The sequence below is a fragment of the Salmo salar genome, chromosome ssa09 (assembly GCF_905237065.1).
Source record: "Salmo salar chromosome ssa09, Ssal_v3.1, whole genome shotgun sequence".
NCBI classification, from domain to species: domain Eukaryota; kingdom Metazoa; phylum Chordata; class Actinopteri; order Salmoniformes; family Salmonidae; genus Salmo; species Salmo salar.
The window spans coordinates 139,743,545-139,769,977 of record NC_059450.1 but is presented as its reverse complement, the minus strand read 5'-3'; the positions used below and the strand labels follow the sequence as shown (position 1 = coordinate 139,769,977).

General features: G+C 52.2%; 1 protein-coding gene across 1 annotated transcript in view; it reads right to left on the bottom strand.

Annotated features, from left to right (window-relative positions):
- The window catches only part of LOC106613120 (chloride channel protein 2), a 222,177-nt gene that overhangs the window by 34,833 nt on the left and 160,911 nt on the right, over nucleotides 1–26,433 (bottom strand). The window contains exon 16 of the mRNA XM_045724704.1: nucleotides 365–498. Coding sequence (XP_045580660.1) covers nucleotides 365–498 — 134 coding nt within the window. The remainder of the gene's footprint in view (nucleotides 1–364; nucleotides 499–26,433) is intronic.

Below are 26,433 nucleotides of genomic sequence, written 5' to 3'. Positions count from 1 at the left end.
GTGAGAGAGGACAGAGTGGGAAGATGGGATGGAGGAGAGGAGAAGAGGTATTTTAGAACAGTAGTTAATGTGCAGACTGCAGGGGACTCCTAACACATGTTGCTGCATTGTGAGTGATGTAACAGAACAGCCAGGCGTCTGTGTACACAACAGGAGGTGTGTATGAGGGGCTGTGTGTGTTTGTTTAAAATAATTGCCCCAGTTAATTGCTTTGGCATCGCTGCACAATTACAGACTTGGCATACTGTATAAGAATATATAACTTGAATGTGTGTGTGGGGAACTTTTATTTGACTGAAAATGTTCTGTGGTGTCTGTAATGTGTGTGTATGCATGTGTGTTTGTGGGTGTGCGTGTGTCTCACCACTGGACTCGAGCAGGGCTAGGGTCTTGAGGTGTCCAGACAGTAGTACATCATGCAGGTCTCTGTAGCAGCAGTTGAGGGTGATGTACATCACATTCCTGATCATGATGTCCTCCACACGAATATTATACTTCCTGAAGGACGATAGGAGAGCAATGTTGTGCTGATATTTTTAATGACTTGGCCAAAGCTGTTGATACGGTCGACCATTCCATTGTTGTTGCCCGGATAAGGAGTATTGGTGTCTCTGTGGGGTCTTTGACCTGGTTTACTAACTACCTCTCTCAAAGAGTGCAGTGTATAAAGTCAGAACATCTGCTGTCTCCAAGGGAGTACCCCAAAGCTCGATCCTAGGCCCCACGCTCTTCTCAATTTACATCAATAACATAGCTCAGGCAGTAGGAAGCTCTCTCATCCATTTACAGCGCCTTTGGAAACTATTCAGACCCCTTGACCTTTTCCAAATTTTGTTAGGTTACAGCCTTATTATAATTGATTAAATCGTTTTTTCTCCTCATCAATCTACACACAATACCCCATAAGGACAAAGCAAAATCAGGTTTTTAGACATTTTTGCTAATTTATAAAAATAAAATATCACATTTACATAGATATTCAGAACCTTTACTCAGTACTTTGTTAAAGCACCCTTGGTAGTGATTACAGCCTTGAGTCTTCTTGGGTAGGACGCTACAAGGTTGGCACATCTGTATTTCTCCCATTCTTCTCTGCAGATCCTCTCTAGTTCGGTCAGGTTGGACGGGGAGCGTTGCTGCACAGCTATTTTCAGGTCTCTCCAGAGATGTTAGATCAGGTTCCTGTCCGGGCTCTGGCTGGGCCACTCAAGGACATTCAGAGACTTGTCCAGAAGCCACTCCAGCATTTTCTTGGCTGTGTGCTTAGGGTCGTTGTCCTGTTGGAATGTGAACCTTTGTCCCAGTCTGAGGCCTTGAGCATTCTGGAGTAGGTTTTATCAAGGATCTCTCTGTACTTTGCTCCGTTCATATTTCCGTCGATCCTGACTAGTCTCCCAGTCCTGCCTCTGAAAATCATCCCCACAGCATGATGCTACCACCACCATGATTCACCGTAGGGATTGTGCCAAGTATCCTCCAGATGTGACACTTGGCATTCAGGCCAAAGAGTTCAATCTTGGTTTCATCAGACCAGAGAATCTTGTTTCTCATGGTCAGAGTCCTTTAGATGCCAGAGTGACCATTGGGTTCTTGGTCACCTTCCTGACCAAGGCCCTTCTCCCCGGGCGGTCAGCTCTAAGAGTCTTGGTGGTTCTAAACTTCTTCCATTTAAGAATGATGGAGTGTTCTTGGGAACCTTCAATGCTGCAGAGATTTTTTTCGTACCCTTTTCCCAGATCTGTACCTCGACACAATCTTGTCTCGGAGCACTACGGACAATTTTTTCGACATCATGGCTTGGTTTTTACTCTGACATGCACTGTCAACTGTGGGACCTTATATAGAATATATTGAATTTACCACAGGTGGACTCTAATCAAGTTGTAGAAATATCAAGGATGATCAATGGAAACAGGATGCACTTGAGCTCAGTTTCGAGTCTCATAGCAATGGGTCTGAATACTTATGTAAATACGTTTTTTGAATCCATTTTAGAATAAGGCTGTAACGTAACAAAATGTGGAAGAAGTCATGGGGTCTGAATAGTGTATATGCAGATGATACAGTCTAATACTCAGCTGGGGCCTCCCCGGATTTTGTGTTAAACGCTCTACAACAAAGCTTTCTTAGTGTCAAACAAGCTTTCTCTGCCTTTAACCTTGTTCTGAACACCTCCAAAACGAAGGTCATGTGGTTTGGTAAGAAGAATGCCCCTCTCCCTACCGGTGTGATTACTACCTTTGAGGATTTAGAGCTTGAGTTAGTCACCTCATACAAGTACTTGGGAGTATGGCTAGACGGTGCACTGTCCTTCTCTCAGCACATATCAAAGCTGCATTCTAAGGTTAAATATAGACTTGGTTTCCTCTATCGTAATCGCTCCTCTTTCACCCCAGCTGCCAAACTAACCTTGAATCAGATGACCATCCTACCCATGCAAGATTATGGAGACGTAATTTATAGATCAGCAGGTAAGGGTGCTCTTGAGAGGCTAGATGTTCTTTACCATTCAGCCATCAGATTTGCCACCAATGCTCCTTTTAGGACACATCACTGCACTCTATACTCCTCTGTAAACCGGTCATCTCTGTATACCCACTGGTTGATGCTTATTTATAAAACCTCTTAGGCCTCACTCCCCCTATCTCTTCCTCAGTCCTTTCAGATGTAACTTTGGAACTACATCCTAGTCAGTCCTGGACTTATAGCTACAGAGGTGAGATTGCATCCGTTATAGTCGTACTGTATAGGAGGTGACTGAGTGAGAGAAGGTCCTGCCTCAGCATATTTGTGGTTCTACCCCGGCCAAACTGTACCCTAGACAGGTTTTCTTCCTTCCTTCCTTCCTTCCTGCCAGACAGGCTGAGCGTGCCAACCTCCAACACGACAGCAGCACTAGTTTCCGCTGCAAAGTCCCGCCTGTACCAACCCAGACGCAGGCCAACCCTCTATAAGATCTAAAACCCATATACCTGTTCTGCCCTGTTTCTGTACACCAATACAATAACCCCTTCTGTAGCTTTAAACCAGGGGTCGGCAACAGGCATTTCGCGGACTAAAACCATCCCACAAGTTATTGTTTTGGGCCCCCCAAATCTATTAGCACAAAAAAAATAGATTTTTGTAGGATTTTCATTTTTGGTCAAAAAATAACTTACAAGGAATTCATGAAATTAATCAAATACAATCTCTTTTTGGGCTTAGTTGTGGTCAATTTCTAGTTTCTCTCTCATATATTTATGTAGCTGGAAATGAAATACCACTCTGGAGATGGATTTGTTAAAAGGGGATTCATGCCCCAACATGAAGCGTTGCTTTTCTCAATGTGTGTGTTTGTGAATATGTATGTTTCCCCAGCATTACACAAGCATTCTTATGGCTGTTTGTGGGGGAGGTGGGATGGGTACCAGAATTAATAGGAACACAAACAGCTTGGGGGCCACACTTCCTGCACTCTTTCATCCTACTCCCTGCCTACTCCCTGCCTCTGTCTCTGAGTGCCAGAGACAGAGACAGAGAGGGAGAGAAGCCTTATGTATCATTACACCCATTTCCTGCTCTTTAGCCCTCCACCAGCAACAGCACACACACATTTTGACCATTGTTTTATAAAACCACAGAATGGTTTTAGGTTTTGTAAAAACACCTCTCTCCCAGGTAGAGTTTTCCAGTGTTCAGACTAATGCCCCATTTCCACTGGCACTTAAAAGTAGGGCCAAATTTGAGTTGGTTTGAATGTGATTCTGAAATTCAAGCTGGGTCTGGGGAAATCCGGGCCGGCTCAGACCATTTTAACAACTGGTGCCAGCTCGATTAAAATTTGGGCTGGTGACGCCGTTACTATGCAACCACCAGCTAGCTCCTCTGGGCTTGTTGCTGTTAGCTAGCACATGGATAAGCAGTACTGCAGTAGTCAGACATGACAAGAATTACCACCATAGCTGGATCCATTCATTTTTGCACTACACAAACTTATGAGAACAGTCAGCCCTCGAATGTTTGCTACCAAATCAATCAAATTGATGTATAAAGCCCTTTTTACATCAGCAGGTGTCACAAAGTGCATATACAGTAAGGTGACCAGATTTCTGAAATGAAAACGGGGACATTTCCAGTTCGGCGGTCAATATATAATGAAAATATCCAATGTTATTATCTATGAAATAAAAAAGTGGACAATTCCGGTTTCATGTATTTAGTCTAACAGGCACACTGTGATAGACAGAGAAAACAACTATGTTACAGAAACACTACAGACAAGACAGAACTGTCCGGTCTGAACAGCCATTCAGTGGTCCTGGTAGAATAAGAGCAGAAGAGAACATGAGCAAAATTGAAAAAAAAACACACAATAGTATATGTGAAATACTTTACATAATAAAGAAATAAGATAATGATGAGATTGGTAACTACATAATATACTTACACCAACCTAATCTGTATATTTCTCAGAAGAATGTATTTTCTTCAGGATTGCTCTGTCTTTGGCCAGCTTCCCCATGAACTCCTGCCAGGGGAGATTGAAGTTTGTCTTCACAATAAGCATGGCCTTGATGGTAAGAACAGTGAACCTATTTCTTGCTGCTGTCCATAGATCATTCATTTGGGAGAACACTCTCTCGACTGGTGCATTACCTCCAGGTAAGCACATGACAACAGACTCTAATCTAGCCAGGTTAGTGTGTGGGATGTCATTCTCTTTGAAGTGGGTAACCACCGTGCTCCATCTCTGACTAAGCAGCGTCTCAGATGTTTTCCATTCTTCAAGCGATCCCCCCTTTAGGAACTCTTGCAGGCCTGTAACCTCATCACAAAATGCATCCTCATTGATGGTCACATTGGGGCCTTTTTCCTGCAGTGTGCCTGCTGCCTTCTGGGTCTCTTCATGCAGCCTTTTTAAAAAGGAGACAATGTAAATCTTTTAGATTATCTGTGTGCTTTCCCCATGCTTGCAAGTAGTTCACAGCCATAGTGAAGAATGATTGGGATGTTTTGAGAAAGCTCTCTTTAGACATGGCTCCATTTTCCTCTAGCTCTTTTAGAAGTCCTCTGACCAAAACTGGAATGAAGTTGTCATCACGTCTTGCAGTCAATTTTGCCTCAACGTTTCTCAGAATTGCAGCGCACTCCACAGCACAGCGGTCCTGGCCTCCAAGCATCTTGATCGTGTCACTGAATACGGTCAGGTTTCCATGGACAAAGGCCAGCCAAAGTTCAGTCAGTGGATCTTCGAACATTGTTCACAGGACAACAGGGCATTTGTCTTCAGAAATAAAAAAGGATTTCAATGGCACATACATTTTCAGCACTCTTTCTAGAGCAGGGAGCATGGACATCCAGCGAACATTGCTGTGTCCTAAAATGTTATGGTACTCCTGGCCAACAAACTCACAAATGCCCTTCAGTCTTTCTACTCTGACGGTGAAAATATGAACATATCCAAATATCTTTGTGAGCAGGTACTCAACATCATATCCCAAGCTGTACTGGGCGTGTTATGAATGATGTGGGCAGGACAACCTAAGCCAATCACCTCCCACTGCAGAGCATTTTTAACTTTGGTATGGACATTGACTCTCCCCAGCCTATTCAGTCCTCCGACGTTGGTATTTGTTGTCGGCAGAGAATGTTTTCCAGGTTACATTTTTGGATGACCACCAGGACCTCAGCTGCAATTTCCTCTGCTGTTTCTCCATTCAATTCAACAAAATCAAGCAGTTTTGTTTCCACAGATGTGCTGCCATCATATACAGTGAGGGAAAAAAAGTATTTGATCCCCTGCTGATTTTGTACGTTTGCCCACTGACAAAGAAATGATCAGTCTATAATTTTAATGGTAGGTTTATTTGAACTGTGAGAGACAGAATAACAACAAAAAAATCCAGAAAAATGCATGTCAAAAATGTTATAAAATGATTTGCATTTTAATGAGGGAAATAAGTATTTGACCCCTCTCAATCAGAAAGATTTCTGGTTCCCAGGTGTCTTTTATACAGGTAACAAACTGAGATTAGGAGCACACTCTTAAAGGGAGTGCTCCTAATCTCAGTTTGTTACCTGTATAAACGACACCTGTCCACAGAAGCAATCAATCAATCAGATTCCAAACTACCCACCATGGCCAAGACCAAAGAACTCTCCAAGGATGTCAGGGACAAGATTGTAGACCTACACAAGGCTGGAATGGGCTACAAGACCATCGCCAAGCAGCTTGGTGAGAAGGTGACAACAGTTGGTGCAATTATTCACAAATGGAAGAAACACAAAAGAACTGTCAATATCCCTCGGCCTGTGGCTCCATGCAAGATCTCACCTCGTGGAGTTGCAATGATCATGAGAAAGTTGAGGAATCAGCCCAAAACTACACGGGAGGATCTTGTCAATGATCTCAAGGCAGCTGGGACCATAGTCACCAAGAAAACAATTGGTAACACACTATGCCGTGAAGGACTGAAATCCTGCAGCGCCTGCAAGGTCCCCCTGCTCAAGAAAGCACATATACATGCCTGTCTGAAGTTTGCCAATGAACATCTGAATGATTCAGAGGACAACTGGGTGAGTGTATTGTGGTCAGATGAGACCAAAATGGAGCTCTTTGGCATTAACTCAACTCTGCCTACATTTCTGTAGGCAGTGGAAACCCAATTCAAGCTAGCCCACCAAGGAAAGCCCAACCCGGGTTGACTTCAATGTACCAATGGAAACGAGGCTTAAGAGATGTGGTCATTAGAGTGTGGGTGGCTAGTCATTAGTTAACAGAAACAGAACAGATACATTGCTTCAGTATTTCAGGTTATAATGATTGTCAGCCGTACTCTAACAGGCCATTAATGATAGATGAACAGGAGAGGTGACAGGTGTCATGAAGTTGGCCTGTGGGTAAGGTTTATTACCCCCCATAAATACCTTTCTCCCTTTCCTCTCTTGACTCTACTGAAGGACTCTTGAAAAGCCTTTGTTAATCATAGAGAGTTGGGGAACATCAAAGGGTGGGGGGAAAATAACCATATTTCGGTAATAGAACCAGTTGAAAATATGCGTTTGTACTTAATGAATATGATGTCAGTTCGGTTGTCATCAGACATTCTTATTAATGATAGAATGACGTAAACTGTATTGTGGAAAGTCTACATATTATAGTTATCAGATTCACATGGAATTGTTGTGCAATTTAAATGTTTAAATATGACACTATTTGTGAAGAGATTAAATGTAATTTTAGCTTCCAAATGAGAGAATTGGGTTTTCATAAGGTTAGAGCTCTGCTCAATCAGTGTCCCACCCATGTGAAGAGACATTGGTTATAAACTATGAAACACGCCCTTCTCTCCCCTCCTATATATAGCCCTTTACGAAACTATAACTTTCTGTTCCGAGTAAGCGAGGCCTGCAGCCTCACGTTAACAGGACTCAGATAATAAGCTGTTCCGAGTACGCGAGGCCTGCAGCCTCACGTTAACAGGACTCAGATAATAAGCTGTTCCGAGTACGCGAGGCCTGCAGCCTCACGTTAACAGGACTCAGATAATAAGCTGTTCCGAGTACGCGAGGCCTGCAGCCTCACGTTAACAGGACTCAGATAATAAGCTGTTCCGAGTACGCGAGGCCTGCAGCCTCACGTTAACAGGACTCAGATAATAAGCTGTTCCGAGTAAGCGAGGCCTGCAGCCTCACGTTAACAGGACTCAGATAATAAGCTGTTCCGAGTACGCGAGGCCTGCAGCCTCACGTTAACAGGACTCAGATAATAAGCTGTTCCGAGTAAGCGAGGCCTGCAGCCTCACGTTAACAGGACTCAGATAATAAGCTGTTCCGAGTACGCGAGACCTGCAGCCTCACGTTAACAGGACTCAGATAATAAGCTGTTCCGAGTAAGCGAGGCCTGCAGCCTCACGTTAACAGGACTCAGATAATAAGCTGTTCCGAGTAAGCGAGGCCTGCAGCCTCACGTTAACAGGACTCAGATAATAAGCTGTTCCGAGTACGCAAGGCCTGCAGCTTCTGCGTTAAAAGGTGCGAATAACTTGCTGTTCCGGGTACATTAGGGCGACGGTCCGATGTCAGAAGGATTCAGATAATAAGCTGTTCCGAGGACGTGAGGACGACGGTTCCATGTTAAAAGGACAAACATGTCAACTACAGAACTAAGCCAACCTCAGCGTGAGCTTTGGTTGCGAATGGTATGAACTTTGAACTCTTATTCACTACAGAAGTGATACCTCCTAGCTGTTGAGTTAGCAGCTGCCGCTGTAAACGTGGGCTAGGAAAGGACGGAGAAAGGATCTCTTCTGACAAACAACTCGACACTGCCAAGTATTCAGTTTACCACCAGAGACACTCTTAAAGGGACAAGGAAGATCTCTTTTGGGCAACACGGCCAGCATCTACGACCAACCTACCGAAGCGCAGCTCAGAATAAATATTTATTGCATTTTCCTTTTCCAAATGGGCGGTTAATTAGAATGCATAATATTCTGTATTTACGATAGCATAGCTTCTCCCTTTGTTCTTCAGTCCTCCTGCGCTTTCATTCAAGCCCAAAGCTCTTTGTGTAACCAGCCGTCATGCAGGTTCCGTCCCCCAGGGACGTTTCTTGTAGGACATAATTAGTAATCAATGTATGATCCATTCTGTGTATATGTAATTCTGTGTGATTAGTTAGGTATTTATTAAATAAATAATTAAACCCAATTTTGTATTGCTGATTCAACTTGTTAGCCAGGGTTCATGAAGATAACCAAGAATTTACAACTTTCAGATGAGACTGAAATAAGGTGACGATTAATATTGATTGCTATTGATGGAAAATATTACTAGGTCTTTAAGAGTTTATTCAGAAGATAACAGCTCTATAAACACTCTTTCGTGGTGCCCCGACTTTCTAGTTAATTACATTTACATGATTAGCTTAATCAGGTAATATTAATTACAGATAAAGGATTTTATAGAATAGCATGTCATATCACTTAATCCGGCGTAGCCAAAGACACGACACAGGGCATTCTCACAACTTTGAGAATACTGGTCTACGCGGCCGTGTTTGTGTCAACTGCCGTCAGTGTGTACACTGTTGCACATTGTGTAACTACACATTGTAACTCTGTGTAATATACATTTAAATGAGAAATTATCTAACAGCACAACTAAAAAAATACGACCTACACTCAGCTCACATGATGTCTAATGACACACACACACACAGTCCTGATACGCTCTGCCCCCATTGATGAAATCAAAGATTAGTGGGTGGTATGAAGGACAGCAAGAGGGAAGAGAGAGAGAGAGATAAAGAGACAGAGGGCACAAGAAGAACCAACCCATCAAGAGGTACCAACCCAACTTGTCCCCTCACTAGTCCCTTCAGTTGTGCCAAACACAGCAAGAAGCACCACTAGTCACCTCACTAGTCCCCAACCCAGGAAGATGACCCACTAGTCCCCAAACCAGCAAAATAAACCACTATTCCCTTCACTAGTCCCCAACCCAGCAAAATAAACCACTATTCCCTTCACTAGTCCCCAACTCAGCAAAAGAAACCACTGAGTGAGAGATACTACAACAAGAGGGACCACTAGTCCACTTATTCACCCCTACACTAGTCCCCAAAACGGCAAGAGGAACACCAAGTCCCCTCACTAATCCCTTCAGCAGTCCCAAAACACAGCAAGATGTACCCCACTAATCCCCAACCCAGCAAGAGGACCCGCTAGTTCCCTCACTCCACCCTTCAATAGTCCCCAACCCAGCAAGAGGACCCACTACTCCCCTCACTAGTCCCCAACCCAGCAAGAGGAACCCCTAGTCACCTCACTAGTCCCAACCCAGCAAGAGGACCCACTAGTCTCCTCACTAGTCCCCAACCCTGCAAGAGGACCCACTAGTCACCTCACTAGTCCCCAACCCAGCAAGAGGACCCACTAGCCCCCTCACTAGTCCCCAACCCAGCAAGAGGAACCCCTAGTCACCTCACTAGTCCCAACCCAGCAAGAGGACCAACTAGTCTCCTCACTAGTCCCCAACCCAGCAAGAGGACTCACTAGTCCCCTCACTAGTCCCCAACCCAGCAAGAGGACCCACTAGCCCCCTCACTAGTCCCCAACCCAGCAAGAGGAACCCCTAGTCACCTCACTAGTCCCCAACCCAGCAAGAGGACCCACTAGTCTCCTCACTAGTCCCCAACCCAGCAAGAGGAACCCCTAGTCACCTCACTAGTCCCCAACCCAGCAAGAGGACTCACTAGTCCCCTCACTAGTCCCCAACCCAGCAAGAGGACCCACTAGCCCCCTCACTAGTCCCCAACCCAGCAAGAGGACTCAATAGTCCCCTCACTAGTCCCCAACCCAGCAAGAGGACCCACTAGTCACCTCACTAGTCCCCAACCCAGCAAGAGGAACCCCTAGTCACCTCACTAGTCCCCAACCCAGCAAGAGGACCCACTAGCCCCCTCACTAGTCCCCAACCCAGCAAGAGGACTCAATAGTCCCCTCACTAGTCCCCAACCCAGCAAGAGGACCCACTAGTCACCTCACTAGTCCCCAACCCAGCAAGAGGAACCCCTAGTCACCTCACTAGTCCCCAACCCAGCAAGAGGACCCACTAGTCTCCTCACTAGTCCCCAACCCAGCAAGAGGAACCCCTAGTCATCTCACTAGTCCCCAACCCAGCAAGAGGACCCAATAGTCTCCTCACTAGTCCCCAACCCAGCAAGAGGACCCACTAGTCCCCAACCCAGCAAGAGGACCCACGCAAGAGAAACTACTAGTCCCCTCACTAGTCCTCTCACTAGTCCCCAACCCAGCAAGAGGACTCACTAGTCCCCTCACCAGTCCTCAACCCAGCAAGAGGACTCACTAGTCCCCTCACTAGTCCCCAACCCAGCAAGAGGAACCACTAGTCTCCTCACTAGTCCCCAACCCAGCAAGAGGAACCACTAGTCCCCTCACTAGTCCACAACTCAGCAAGAGGACTCGCTAGTCCCCTCACTAGTCCCCAACCCAGCAAGAGAAACCACTAGTCCCCTCACTAGTCCCCAACCCAGCAAGAGAAACCCCTAGTCCCCTCACTAGTCCCCAACCCAGCAAGAGGACTCACTAGTCTCCTCACTAGTCCCCAACCCAGCAAGAGGACTCACTAGTCCCCTCACTAGTCCCCAACCCAGCAAGAGGACTCACTAGTCCCCTCACTAGTCCCCAACCCAGCAAGAGGACTCACTAGTCTCCTCACTAGTCCCCAACCCAGCAAGAGGTCTCACTAGTCCCCTCACTAGTCCCCAACGAAGCAAGAGGACTCACCAGTCCCCTCACTAGTCCCCAAACCCAGCAAGAGGACTCACTAGTCCCCAACCCAGCAAGATGAACCACTAGTCCCCTCACTAGTCCCCTCACTAGTCCCCTCACTAGTCCCCAACCCAGCAAGAGGACTCACTAGTCCCCTCACCAGTCCCCAACCCAGAAAGAGGACTCACTAGTCCCCTCACTAGTCCCCAACCCAGCAAGAGGAACCACTAGTCCCCTCACTAGTCCACAACCCAGCAAGAGGACTCGCTAGTCCCCTCACTAGTCCCCAACCCAGCAAGAGGACCCACTAGTCCCCTCACTAGTCCCCAACCCAGCAAGAGCCTAGTCCCCTCACTAGTCCCCAACCCAGCAAGAGGACTCACTAGTCCCCAACCCAGCAAGAGGCACCACTAGTCCCCGCACTAGTCCAATCACTAGTCCCCAACCCAGCAAGAGGACTCACTAGTCCCCTCACCAGTCCCCAACCCAGCAAGAGGAACCACTAGTCTCTCACTAGTCCCCTCACTAGTCCCCAACCCAGCAAGAGGACTCACTAGTCCCCTCACTTGTCCCCAAACCATCAAGAGGACCCACTAGTACCCAACCCAGCAAGAGGACTCACTAGCCCCTCACTAGTCCCCTCACTCGTCCCCAACCCAGCAAGAGGATCCACTAGCCCCCTCACTAGTCCCCAACCCAGCAAGAGAAACCACTAGTCACCTCACTAGTCCCCAACCCAGCAAGAGGAACCCCTAGTCACCTCACTAGTCCCCAACCCAGCAAGAGGACCCATTAGCCCCCTCACTAGTCCCCAACCCAGCAAGAGGACCCACTAGCCTCCTCACTAGTCCCCAACCCAGCAAGAGGACCCACTAGTCCCCTCACTAGTCCCCAACCCAGCAAGAGGAACCCTAGTCACCTCACTAGTCCCCAACCCAGCAAGAGGACCCACTAGTCTCCTCACTAGTCAAAAACCCAGCAAGAGGACCCACTAGGCCCCTCACTAGTCCCCAACCCAGCAAGAGGACCCACTAGTCTCCTCACTAGTCCCCAACCCAGCAAGAGGACCCACTAGTCACCTCACTAGTCCCCAACCCAGCAAGAGGACCCACTAGTCTCCTCACTAGTCCCCAACCCAGCAAGAGGACCCACTAGTCACCTCACTAGTCCCCAACCCAGCAAGAGGAACCCTAGTCACCTCACTAGTCCCCAACCCAGCAAGAGGAACCCCTAGTCACCTCACTAGTCCCCAACACAGCAAGAGGACCCACTAGTCTCCTCACTAGTCCCCAACCCAGCAAGAGGAACCCCTAGTCACCTCACTAGTCCCCAACCCAGCAAGAGGACCCACTAGTTTCCTCACTAGTCCCCAACCCAGCAAGAGGACCCACTAGCCCCCTCACTAGTCCCCAACCCAGCAAGAGGACTCAATAGTCCCCTCACTAGTCCCCAACCCAGCAAGAGGACCCACTAGTCACCTCACTAGTCCCCAACCCAGCAAGAGGAACCCCTAGTCACCTCACTAGTCCCCAACCCAGCAAGAGGACCCACTAGCCCCCTCACTAGTCCCCAACCCAGCAAGAGGACTCAATAGTCCCCTCACTAGTCCCCAACCCAGCAAGAGGACCCACTAGTCACCTCACTAGTCCCCAACCCAGCAAGAGGAACCCCTAGTCACCTCACTAGTCCCCAACCCAGCAAGAGGACCCACTAGTCTCCTCACTAGTCCCCAACCCAGCAAGAGGAACCCCTAGTCACCTCACTAGTCCCCAACCCAGCAAGAGGACCCAATAGTCTCCTCACTAGTCCCCAACCCAGCAAGAGGACCCACTAGTCCCCAACCCAGCAAGAGGACCCACGCAAGAGAAACTACTAGTCCCCTCACTAGTCCTCTCACTAGTCCCCAACCCAGCAAGAGGACTCACTAGTCCCCTCACCAGTCCTCAACCCAGCAAGAGGACTCACTAGTCCCCTCACTAGTCCCCAACCCAGCAAGAGGAACCACTAGTCTCCTCACTAGTCCCCAACCCAGCAAGAGGAACCACTAGTCCCTCACTAGTCCACAACTCAGCAAGAGGACTCGCTAGTCCCCTCACTAGTCCCCAACCCAGCAAGAGAAACCACTAGTCCCCTCACTAGTCCCCAACCCAGCAAGAGAAACCCCTAGTCCCCTCACTAGTCCCCAACCCAGCAAGAGGACTCACTAGTCTCCTCACTAGTCCCCAACCCAGCAAGAGGACTCACTAGTCCCTCACTAGTCCCCAACCCAGCAAGAGGACTCACTAGTCCCCTCACTAGTCCCCAACCCAGCAAGAGGACTCACTAGTCTCCTCACTAGTCCCCAACCCAGCAAGAGGTCTCACTAGTCCCCTCACTAGTCCCCAACGAAGCAAGAGGACTCACCAGTCCCCTCACTAGTCCCCAAACCCAGCAAGAGGACTCACTAGTCCCCAACCCAGCAAGATGAACCACTAGTCCCCTCACTAGTCCCCTCACTAGTCCCCTCACTAGTCCCCAACCCAGCAAGAGGACTCACTAGTCCCCTCACCAGTCCCCAACCCAGAAAGAGGACTCACTAGTCCCCTCACTAGTCCCCAACCCAGCAAGAGGAACCACTAGTCCCCTCACTAGTCCACAACCCAGCAAGAGGACTCGCTAGTCCCCTCACTAGTCCCCAACCCAGCAAGAGGACCCACTAGTCCCCTCACTAGTCCCCAACCCAGCAAGAGCCTAGTCCCCTCACTAGTCCCCAACCCAGCAAGAGGACTCACTAGTCCCCAACCCAGCAAGAGGCACCACTAGTCCCCGCACTAGTCCAATCACTAGTCCCGAACCCAGCAAGAGGACTCACTAGTCCCCTCACCAGTCCCCAACCCAGCAAGAGGAACCACTAGTCTCTCACTAGTCCCCTCACTAGTCCCCAACCCAGCAAGAGGACTCACTAGTCCCCTCACTTGTCCCCAAACCATCAAGAGGACCCACTAGTACCCAACCCAGCAAGAGGACTCACTAGCCCCTCACTAGTCCCCTCACTCGTCCCCAACCCAGCAAGAGGATCCACTAGCCCCCTCACTAGTCCCCAACCCAGCAAGAGAAACCACTAGTCACCTCACTAGTCCCCAACCCAGCAAGAGGAACCCCTAGTCACCTCACTAGTCCCCAACCCAGCAAGAGGACCCATTAGCCCCCTCACTAGTCCCCAACCCAGCAAGAGGACCCACTAGTCTCCTCACTAGTCCCCAACCCAGCAAGAGGACCCACTAGTCCCCTCACTAGTCCCCAACCCAGCAAGAGGAACCCCTAGTCACCTCACTAGTCCCCAACCCAGCAAGAGGACCCACTAGTCTCCTCACTAGTCAAAAACCCAGCAAGAGGACCCACTAGGCCCCTCACAAGTCCCCAACCCAGCAAGAGGACCCACTAGTCTCCTCACTAGTCCCCAACCCAGCAAGAGGACCCACTAGTCTCCTCACTAGTCCCCAACCCAGCAAGAGGACCCACTAGTCACCTCACTAGTCCCCAACCCAGCAAGAGGACCCACTAGTCTCCTCACTAGTCCCCAACCCAGCAAGAGGACCCACTAGTCACCTCACTAGTCCCCAACCCAGCAAGAGGAACCCCTAGTCACCTCACTAGTCCCCAACCCAGCAAGAGGAACCCCTAGTCACCTCACTAGTCCCCAACACAGCAAGAGGACCCACTAGTCTCCTCACTAGTCCCCAACCCAGCAAGAGGAACCCCTAGTCACCTCACTAGTCCCCAACCCAGCAAGAGGACCCACTAGTTTCCTCACTAGTCCCCAACCCAGCAAGAGGACCCACTAGCCCCCTCACTAGTCCCCAACCCAGCAAGAGGACTCAATAGTCCCCTCACTAGTCCCCAACCCAGCAAGAGGACCCACTAGTCACCTCACTAGTCCCCAACCCAGCAAGAGGAACCCCTAGTCACCTCACTAGTCCCCAACCCAGCAAGAGGACCCACTAGCCCCCTCACTAGTCCCCAACCCAGCAAGAGGACTCAATAGTCCCCTCACTAGTCCCCAACCCAGCAAGAGGACCCACTAGTCACCTCACTAGTCCCCAACCCAGCAAGAGGAACCCCTAGTCACCTCACTAGTCCCCAACCCAGCAAGAGGACCCACTAGTCTCCTCACTAGTCCCCAACCCAGCAAGAGGAACCCCTAGTCATCTCACTAGTCCCCAACCCAGCAAGAGGACCCAATAGTCTCCTCACTAGTCCCCAACCCAGCAAGAGGACCCACTAGTCCCCAACCCAGCAAGAGGACCCACGCAAGAGAAACTACTAGTCCCCTCACTAGTCCTCTCACTAGTCCCCAACCCAGCAAGAGGACTCACTAGTCCCCTCACCAGTCCTCAACCCAGCAAGAGGACTCACTAGTCCCCTCACTAGTCCCCAACCCAGCAAGAGGAACCACTAGTCTCCTCACTAGTCCCCAACCCAGCAAGAGGAACCACTAGTCCCCTCACTAGTCCACAACTCAGCAAGAGGACTCGCTAGTCCCCTCACTAGTCCCCAACCCAGCAAGAGAAACCACTAGTCCCCTCACTAGTCCCCAACCCAGCAAGAGAAACCCCTAGTCCCCTCACTAGTCCCCAACCCAGCAAGAGGACTCACTAGTCTCCTCACTAGTCCCCAACCCAGCAAGAGGACTCACTAGTCCCCTCACTAGTCCCCAACCCAGCAAGAGGACTCACTAGTCCCCTCACTAGTCCCCAACCCAGCAAGAGGACTCACTAGTCTCCTCACTAGTCCCCAACCCAGCAAGAGGTCTCACTAGTCCCCTCACTAGTCCCCAACGAAGCAAGAGGACTCACCAGTCCCCTCACTAGTCCCCAAACCCAGCAAGAGGACTCACTAGTCCCCAACCCAGCAAGATGAACCACTAGTCCCCTCACTAGTCCCCTCACTAGTCCCCTCACTAGTCCCCAACCCAGCAAGAGGACTCACTAGTCCCCTCACCAGTCCCCAACCCAGAAAGAGGACTCACTAGTCCCCTCACTAGTCCCCAACCCAGCAAGAGGAACCACTAGTCCCCTCACTAGTCCACAACCCAGCAAGAGGACTCGCTAGTCCCCTCACTAGTCCCCAACCCAGCAAGAGGACCCACTAGTCCCCTCACTAGTCCCCAACCCAGCAAGAGCCTAGTCCCCTCACTAGTCCCCAACCCAGCAAGAGGACTCACTAGTCCCCAACCCAGCAAGAGGCACCACTAGTCCCCGCACTAGTCCAATCACTAGTCCCGAACCCAGCAAGAGGACTCACTAGTCCCCTCACCAGTCCCCAACCCAGCAAGAGGAACCACTAGTCTCTCACTAGTCCCCTCACTAGTCCCCAACCCAGCAAGAGGACTCACTAGTCCCCTCACTTGTCCCCAAACCATCAAGAGGACCCACTAGTACCCAACCCAGCAAGAGGACTCACTAGCCCCTCACTAGTCCCCTCACTCGTCCCCAACCCAGCAAGAGGATCCACTAGCCCCCTCACTAGTCCCCAACCCAGCAAGAGAAACCACTAGTCACCTCACTAGTCCCCAACCCAGCAAGAGGAACCCCTAGTCACCTCACTAGTCCCCAACCCAGCAAGAGGACCCATTAGCCCCCTCACTAGTCCCCAACCCAGCAAGAGGACCCACTAGTCTCCTCACTAGTCCCCAACCCAGCAAGAGGACCCACTAGTCCCCTCACTAGTCCCCAACCCAGCAAGAGGAACCCCTAGTCACCTCACTAGTCCCCAACCCAGCAAGAGGACCCACTAGTCTCCTCACTAGTCAAAAACCCAGCAAGAGGACCCACTAGGCCCCTCACAAGTCCCCAACCCAGCAAGAGGACCCACTAGTCTCCTCACTAGTCCCCAACCCAGCAAGAGGACCCACTAGTCTCCTCACTAGTCCCCAACCCAGCAAGAGGACCCACTAGTCACCTCACTAGTCCCCAACCCAGCAAGAGGACCCACTAGTCTCCTCACTAGTCCCCAACCCAGCAAGAGGACCCACTAGTCACCTCACTAGTCCCCAACCCAGCAAGAGGAACCCCTAGTCACCTCACTAGTCCCCAACCCAGCAAGAGGAACCCCTAGTCACCTCACTAGTCCCCAACACAGCAAGAGGACCCACTAGTCTCCTCACTAGTCCCCAACCCAGCAAGAGGAACCCCTAGTCACCTCACTAGTCCCCAACCCAGCAAGAGGACCCACTAGTTTCCTCACTAGTCCCCAACCCAGCAAGAGAACCCACTAGTCCCCAACCCAGCAAGAGGACCCACGCAAGAGAAACTACTAGTCCCCTCACTAGTCCCCTCACTAGTCCCCAACCCAGCAAGAGGACTCACTAGTCCCCTCACCAGTCCTCAACCCAGCAAGAGGACTCACTCGGCCCCTCACTAGTCCCCAACCCAGCAAGAGGAACCACTAGTCTCCAACCCAGCAAGAGGACCCACTAGTCCCCTCACTAGTCCACAACCCTGCAAGAGGACTCGCTAGTCCCCTCACTAGTCCCCAACCCAGCAAGAGAAACCACTAATCCCCTCACTAGTCCACAACCCAGCAAGAGGACTCGCTAGTCCCCTCACTAGTCCCCAACCCAGCAAGAGGACCCACTAGTCCCCTCACTAGTCCCCAACCCAGCAAGAGCCTAGTCCCCTCACTAGTCCCCAACCCAGCAAGAGGACTCACTAGTCCCCAACCCAGCAAGAGGCACCACTAGTCCCCGCACTAGTCCAATCACTAGTCCCCAACCCAGCAAGAGGACTCACTAGTCCCCTCACCAGTCCCCAACCCAGCAAGAGGAACCACTAGTCTCTCACTAGTCCCCTCACTAGTCCCCAACCCAGCAAGAGGACTCACTAGTCCCCTCACTTGTCCCCAAACCATCAAGAGGACCCACTAGTACCCAACCCAGCAAGAGGACTCACTAGCCCCTCACTAGTCCCCTCACTCGTCCCCAACCCAGCAAGAGGATCCACTAGCCCCCTCACTAGTCCCCAACCCAGCAAGAGAAACCACTAGTCACCTCACTAGTCCCCAACCCAGCAAGAGGACCCACTAGTCTCCTCACTAGTCCCCAACCCAGCAAGAGGAACCCCTAGTCACCTCACTAGTCCCCAACCCAGCAAGAGGACCCATTAGCCCCCTCACTAGTCCCCAACCCAGCAAGAGGACCCACTAGTCTCCTCACTAGTCCCCAACCCAGCAAGAGGACCCACTAGTCCCCTCACTAGTCCCCAACCCAGCAAGAGGAACCCCTAGTCACCTCACTAGTCCCCAACCCAGCAAGAGGACCCACTAGTCTCCTCACTAGTCAAAAACCCAGCAAGAGGACCCACTAGGCCCCTCACAAGTCCCCAACCCAGCAAGAGGACCCACTAGTCTCCTCACTAGTCCCCAACCCAGCAAGAGGACCCACTAGTCTCCTCACTAGTCCCCAACCCAGCAAGAGGACCCACTAGTCACCTCACTAGTCCCCAACCCAGCAAGAGGACCCACTAGTCTCCTCACTAGTCCCCAACCCAGCAAGAGGACCCACTAGTCACCTCACTAGTCCCCAACCCAGCAAGAGGAACCCCTAGTCACCTCACTAGTCCCCAACCCAGCAAGAGGAACCCCTAGTCACCTCACTAGTCCCCAACACAGCAAGAGGACCCACTAGTCTCCTCACTAGTCCCCAACCCAGCAAGAGGAACCCCTAGTCACCTCACTAGTCCCCAACCCAGCAAGAGGACCCACTAGTTTCCTCACTAGTCCCCAACCCAGCAAGAGAACCCACTAGTCCCCAACCCAGCAAGAGGACCCACGCAAGAGAAACTACTAGTCCCCTCACTAGTCCCCTCACTAGTCCCCAACCCAGCAAGAGGACTCACTAGTCCCCTCACCAGTCCTCAACCCAGCAAGAGGACTCACTCGGCCCCTCACTAGTCCCCAACCCAGCAAGAGGAACCACTAGTCTCCAACCCAGCAAGAGGACCCACTAGTCCCTCACTAGTCCACAACCCTGCAAGAGGACTCGCTAGTCCCCTCACTAGTCCCCAACCCAGCAAGAGAAACCACTAATCCCCTCACTAGTCCCCAACCCAGCAAGAGAAACCCCTAGTCCCCTCACTAGTCCCCAACCCAGCAAGAGGACTCACTAGTCTCCTCACTAGTCCCCAACCCAGCAAGAGGACTCACTAGTCCCCTCACTAGTCCCCAACCCAGCAAGAGGACTCACTAGTCCCCTCACTAGTCCCCAACCCAGCAAGAGGACTCACCAGTCCCCTCACTAGTCCCCAACCCAGCAAGAGGACTCACTAGTCCCCAACCCAGCAAGATGAACCACTAGTCCCCTCACTAGTCCCCTCACTAGTCCCCAACCCAGCAAGAGGACTCACTAGTCTCCTCACTAGTCCCCAACCCAGCAAGAGGACTCACTAGTCCCCTCACTAGTCCCCAACCCAGCAAGAGGACTCACCAGTCCCCTCACTAGTCCCCAACCCAGCAAGAGGACTCACTAGTCCCCAACCCAGCAAGAGGACTCACTAGTCCCCAACCCAGCAAGATGAACCACTAGTCCCCTCACTAGTCCCCTCACTAGTCCCCTCACTAGTCCCCAACCCAGCAAGAGGACTCACTAGTCCCCTCACTAGTCCCCAACCCATCAAGAGGAACCACTAGTCCCCTCACTAGTCCACAACCCAGCAAGAGGACCCACTAGTCCCCTCACTAGTCCCCAACCCAGCAAGAGCCTAGTCCCCTCACTAGTTCCCAACCCAGCAAGAGGACTCACTAGTCCCCAACCCAGCAAGAGGAACCACTAGTCCCATCACTAGTCCCCAACCCAGCAAGAGGACTCACTAGTCCCCTCACCAGTCCCCAACCCAGCAAGAGGAACCACTAGTCTCTCACTAGTCCCCTCACTAGTCCCCAACCCAGCAAGAGGACTCACTAGTCCCCTCACTTGTCCCCAAACCAGCAAGAGGACCCACTAGTCCCCAACCCAGCAAGAGAAACCCCTAGTCCCCTCACTAGTCCCCAACCCAGCAAGAGGACTAACTAGTCTCCTCACTAGTCCCCAACCCAGCAAGAGGACTCACTAGTCCCCTCACTAGTCCCCAACCCAGCAAGAGGACTCACTAGTCCCCTCACTAGTCCCCAACCCAGCAAGAGGACTCACCAGTCCCCTCACTAGTCCCCAACCCAGCAAGAGGACTCACTAGTCCCCAACCCAGCAAGATGAACCACTAGTCCCCTCACTAGTCCCCTCACTAGTCCCCAACCCAGCAAGAGGACTCACTAGTCTCCTCACTAGTCCCCAACCCAGCAAGAGGACTCACTAGTCCCCTCACTAGTCCCCAACCCAGCAAGAGGACTCACCAGTCCCCTCACTAGTCCCCAACCCAGCAAGAGGACTCACTAGTCCCCAACCCAGCAAGAGGACTCACTAGTCCCCAACCCAGCAAGATGAACCACTAGTCCCCTCACTAGTCCCCTCACTAGTCCCCTCACTAGTCCCCAACCCAGCAAGAGGACTCACTAGTCCCCTCACCAGTCCCCAACCCAGCAAGAGGAGTCACTAGTCCCCTCACTAGTCCCCAACCCATCAAGAGGAACCACTAGTCCCCTCACTAGTCCACAACCCAGCAAGAGGACCCACTAGTCCCCTCACTAGTCCCCAACCCATCAAGAGGAACCACTAGTCCCCTCACTAGTCCACAACCCAGCAAGAGGACCCACTAGTCCCCTCACTAGTCCCCAACCCAGCAAGAGCCTAGTCCCCTCACTAGTTCCCAACCCAGCAAGAGGACTCACTAGTCCCCAACCCAGCAAGAGGAACCACTAGTCCCATCACTAGTCCCCAACCCAGCAAGAGGACTCACTAGTCCCCTCACCAGTCCCCAACCCAGCAAGAGGAACCACTAGTCTCTCACTAGTCCCCTCACTAGTCCCCAACCCAGCAAGAGGACTCACTAGTCCCCTCACTTGTCCCCAAACCAGCAAGAGGACCCACTAGTCCCCAACCCAGCAAGAGGATTCACTAGCCCCTCACTAGTCCCCTCACTAGTCCCCAACCCAGCAAGAGGATCCACTAGCCCCTCACTAGTCCCCAACCCAGCAAGAGAAACCACTAGTCACCTCACTAGTCCCCAACCCAGCAAGAGGACCCACTAGTCTCCGCACTAGTCCCCAACCCAGCAAGAGGAACCCCTTGTCACCTCACTAGTCCCCAACCCAGCAAGAGGACCCACTAGTCACCTCACTAGTCCCCAACCCAGCAAGAGGAACCACTAGCCCCCTCACTAGTCCCCAACCCAGCAAGAGGAACCCCTAGTCACCTCACTAGTCCCCAACCCAGCAAGAGGACCCACTAGTCTCCTCACTAGTCCCCAACCCAGCAAGAGGACCCACTAGTCCCCTCACTAGTCCCCAACCCAGCAAGAGGACCCACTAGTTTCCTCACTAGTCCCCAACCCAGCAAGAGAACCCACTAGTCCCCAACCCAGCAAGAGGACCCACGCAAGAGAAACTACTAGTCCCCTCACTAGTCCCCTCACTAGTCCCCAACCCAGCAAGAGGACTCACTAGTCCCCTCACCAGTCCTCAACCCAGCAAGAGGACTCACTCGGCCCCTCACTAGTCCCCAACCCAGCAAGAGGAACCACTAGTCTCCAACCCAGCAAGAGGACCCACTAGTCCCCTCACTAGTCCACAACCCTGCAAGAGGACTCGCTAGTCCCCTCACTAGTCCCCAACCCAGCAAGAGAAACCACTAATCCCCTCACTAGTCCACAACCCAGCAAGAGGACTCGCTAGTCCCCTCACTAGTCCCCAACCCAGCAAGAGGACCCACTAGTCCCCTCACTAGTCCCCAACCCAGCAAGAGCCTAGTCCCCTCACTAGTCCCCAACCCAGCAAGAGGACTCACTAGTCCCCAACCCAGCAAGAGGCACCACTAGTCCCCGCACTAGTCCAATCACTAGTCCCCAACCCAGCAAGAGGACTCACTAGTCCCCTCACCAGTCCCCAACCCAGCAAGAGGAACCACTAGTCTCTCACTAGTCCCCTCACTAGTCCCCAACCCAGCAAGAGGACTCACTAGTCCCCTCACTTGTCCCCAAACCATCAAGAGGACCCACTAGTACCCAACCCAGCAAGAGGACTCACTAGCCCCTCACTAGTCCCCTCACTCGTCCCCAACCCAGCAAGAGGATCCACTAGCCCCCTCACTAGTCCCCAACCCAGCAAGAGAAACCACTAGTCACCTCACTAGTCCCCAACCCAGCAAGAGGACCCACTAGTCTCCTCACTAGTCCCCAACCCAGCAAGAGGAACCCCTAGTCACCTCACTAGTCCCCAACCCAGCAAGAGGACCCATTAGCCCCCTCACTAGTCCCCAACCCAGCAAGAGGACCCACTAGTCTCCTCACTAGTCCCCAACCCAGCAAGAGGACCCACTAGTCCCCTCACTAGTCCCCAACCCAGCAAGAGGAACCCCTAGTCACCTCACTAGTCCCCAACCCAGCAAGAGGACCCACTAGTCTCCTCACTAGTCAAAAACCCAGCAAGAGGACCCACTAGGCCCCTCACAAGTCCCCAACCCAGCAAGAGGACCCACTAGTCTCCTCACTAGTCCCCAACCCAGCAAGAGGACCCACTAGTCTCCTCACTAGTCCCCAACCCAGCAAGAGGACCCACTAGTCACCTCACTAGTCCCCAACCCAGCAAGAGGACCCACTAGTCTCCTCACTAGTCCCCAACCCAGCAAGAGGACCCACTAGTCACCTCACTAGTCCCCAACCCAGCAAGAGGAACCCCTAGTCACCTCACTAGTCCCCAACCCAGCAAGAGGAACCCCTAGTCACCTCACTAGTCCCCAACACAGCAAGAGGACCCACTAGTCTCCTCACTAGTCCCCAACCCAGCAAGAGGAACCCCTAGTCACCTCACTAGTCCCCAACCCAGCAAGAGGACCCACTAGTTTCCTCACTAGTCCCCAACCCAGCAAGAGAACCCACTAGTCCCCAACCCAGCAAGAGGACCCACGCAAGAGAAACTACTAGTCCCCTCACTAGTCCCCTCACTAGTCCCCAACCCAGCAAGAGGACTCACTAGTCCCCTCACCAGTCCTCAACCCAGCAAGAGGACTCACTCGGCCCCTCACTAGTCCCCAACCCAGCAAGAGGAACCACTAGTCTCCAACCCAGCAAGAGGACCCACTAGTCCCCTCACTAGTCCACAACCCTGCAAGAGGACTCGCTAGTCCCCTCACTAGTCCCCAACCCAGCAAGAGAAACCACTAATCCCCTCACTAGTCCCCAACCCAGCAAGAGAAACCCCTAGTCCCCTCACTAGTCCCCAACCCAGCAAGAGGACTCACTAGTCTCCTCACTAGTCCCCAACCCAGCAAGAGGACTCACTAGTCCCCTCACTAGTCCCCAACCCAGCAAGAGGACTCACTAGTCCCCTCACTAGTCCCCAACCCAGCAAGAGGACTCACCAGTCCCCTCACTAGTCCCCAACCCAGCAAGAGGACTCACTAGTCCCCAACCCAGCAAGATGAACCACTAGTCCCCTCACTAGTCCCCTCACTAGTCCCCAACCCAGCAAGAGGACTCACTAGTCTCCTCACTAGTCCCCAACCCAGCAAGAGGACTCACTAGTCCCCTCACTAGTCCCCAACCCAGCAAGAGGACTCACCAGTCCCCTCACTAGTCCCCAACCCAGCAAGAGGACTCACTAGTCCCCAACCCAGCAAGAGGACTCACTAGTCCCCAACCCAGCAAGATGAACCACTAGTCCCCTCACTAGTCCCCTCACTAGTCCCCTCACTAGTCCCCAACCCAGCAAGAGGACTCACTAGTCCCCTCACTAGTCCCCAACCCATCAAGAGGAACCACTAGTCCCCTCACTAGTCCACAACCCAGCAAGAGGACCCACTAGTCCCCTCACTAGTCCCCAACCCAGCAAGAGCCTAGTCCCCTCACTAGTTCCCAACCCAGCAAGAGGACTCACTAGTCCCCAACCCAGCAAGAGGAACCACTAGTCCCATCACTAGTCCCCAACCCAGCAAGAGGACTCACTAGTCCCCTCACCAGTCCCCAACCCAGCAAGAGGAACCACTAGTCTCTCACTAGTCCCCTCACTAGTCCCCAACCCAGCAAGAGGACTCACTAGTCCCCTCACTTGTCCCCAAACCAGCAAGAGGACCCACTAGTCCCCAACCCAGCAAGAGAAACCCCTAGTCCCCTCACTAGTCCCCAACCCAGCAAGAGGACTCACTAGTCTCCTCACTAGTCCCCAACCCAGCAAGAGGACTCACTAGTCCCCTCACTAGTCCCCAACCCAGCAAGAGGACTCACTAGTCCCCTCACTAGTCCCCAACCCAGCAAGAGGACTCACCAGTCCCCTCACTAGTCCCCAACCCAGCAAGAGGACTCACTAGTCCCCAACCCAGCAAGATGAACCACTAGTCCCCTCACTAGTCCCCTCACTAGTCCCCAACCCAGCAAGAGGACTCACTAGTCTCCTCACTAGTCCCCAACCCAGCAAGAGGACTCACTAGTCCCCTCACTAGTCCCCAACCCAGCAAGAGGACTCACCAGTCCCCTCACTAGTCCCCAACCCAGCAAGAGGACTCACTAGTCCCCAACCCAGCAAGAGGACTCACTAGTCCCCAACCCAGCAAGATGAACCACTAGTCCCCTCACTAGTCCCCTCACTAGTCCCCTCACTAGTCCCCAACCCAGCAAGAGGACTCACTAGTCCCCTCACCAGTCCCCAACCCAGCAAGAGGAGTCACTAGTCCCCTCACTAGTCCCCAACCCATCAAGAGGAACCACTAGTCCCCTCACTAGTCCACAACCCAGCAAGAGGACCCACTAGTCCCCTCACTAGTCCCCAACCCATCAAGAGGAACCACTAGTCCCCTCACTAGTCCACAACCCAGCAAGAGGACCCACTAGTCCCCTCACTAGTCCCCAACCCAGCAAGAGCCTAGTCCCCTCACTAGTTCCCAACCCAGCAAGAGGACTCACTAGTCCCCAACCCAGCAAGAGGAACCACTAGTCCCATCACTAGTCCCCAACCCAGCAAGAGGACTCACTAGTCCCCTCACCAGTCCCCAACCCAGCAAGAGGAACCACTAGTCTCTCACTAGTCCCCTCACTAGTCCCCAACCCAGCAAGAGGACTCACTAGTCCCCTCACTTGTCCCCAAACCAGCAAGAGGACCCACTAGTCCCCAACCCAGCAAGAGGATTCACTAGCCCCTCACTAGTCCCCTCACTAGTCCCCAACCCAGCAAGAGGATCCACTAGCCCCCTCACTAGTCCCCAACCCAGCAAGAGAAACCACTAGTCACCTCACTAGTCCCCAACCCAGCAAGAGGACCCACTAGTCTCCGCACTAGTCCCCAACCCAGCAAGAGGAACCCCTTGTCACCTCACTAGTCCCCAACCCAGCAAGAGGACCCACTAGTCACCTCACTAGTCCCCAACCCAGCAAGAGGAACCACTAGCCCCCTCACTAGTCCCCAACCCAGCAAGAGGAACCCCTAGTCACCTCACTAGTCCCCAACCCAGCAAGAGGACCCACTAGTCTCCTCACTAGTCCCCAACCCAGCAAGAGGACCCACTAGTCCCCTCACTAGTCCCCAACCCAGCAAGAGGACCCACTAGTCTCCTCACTAGTCCCCAACCCAGCAAGAGGACTCACTAGTCCCCTCACTAGTCCCCAACCCAGCAAGAGGACCCACTAGCCCCCTCACTAGTCCCCAACCCAGCAAGAGGACTCACTAGTCCCCTCACTAGTCCACAACCCAGCAAGAGGAACCCCTAGTCACCTCACTAGTCCCCAACCCAGCAAGAGGACCCACTAGTCCCCTCACTAGTCCACAACCCAGCAAGAGGACCCACTAGTCTCCTCACTAGTCCCCAACCCAGCAAGAGGACCCACTAGTCCCCAACCCAGCAAGAGGACCCACGCAAGAGAAACTACTAGTCCCCTCACTAGTGCCCTCACTAGTCCCCAACCCAGCAAGAGGACTCACTAGTCCCCTCACCAGTCCCCAACCCAGCAAGAGGATTCACTAGCCCCTCACTAGTCCCCTCACTAGTCCCCAACCCAGCAAGAGGATCCACTAGCCCCCTCACTAGTCCCCAACCCAGCAAGAG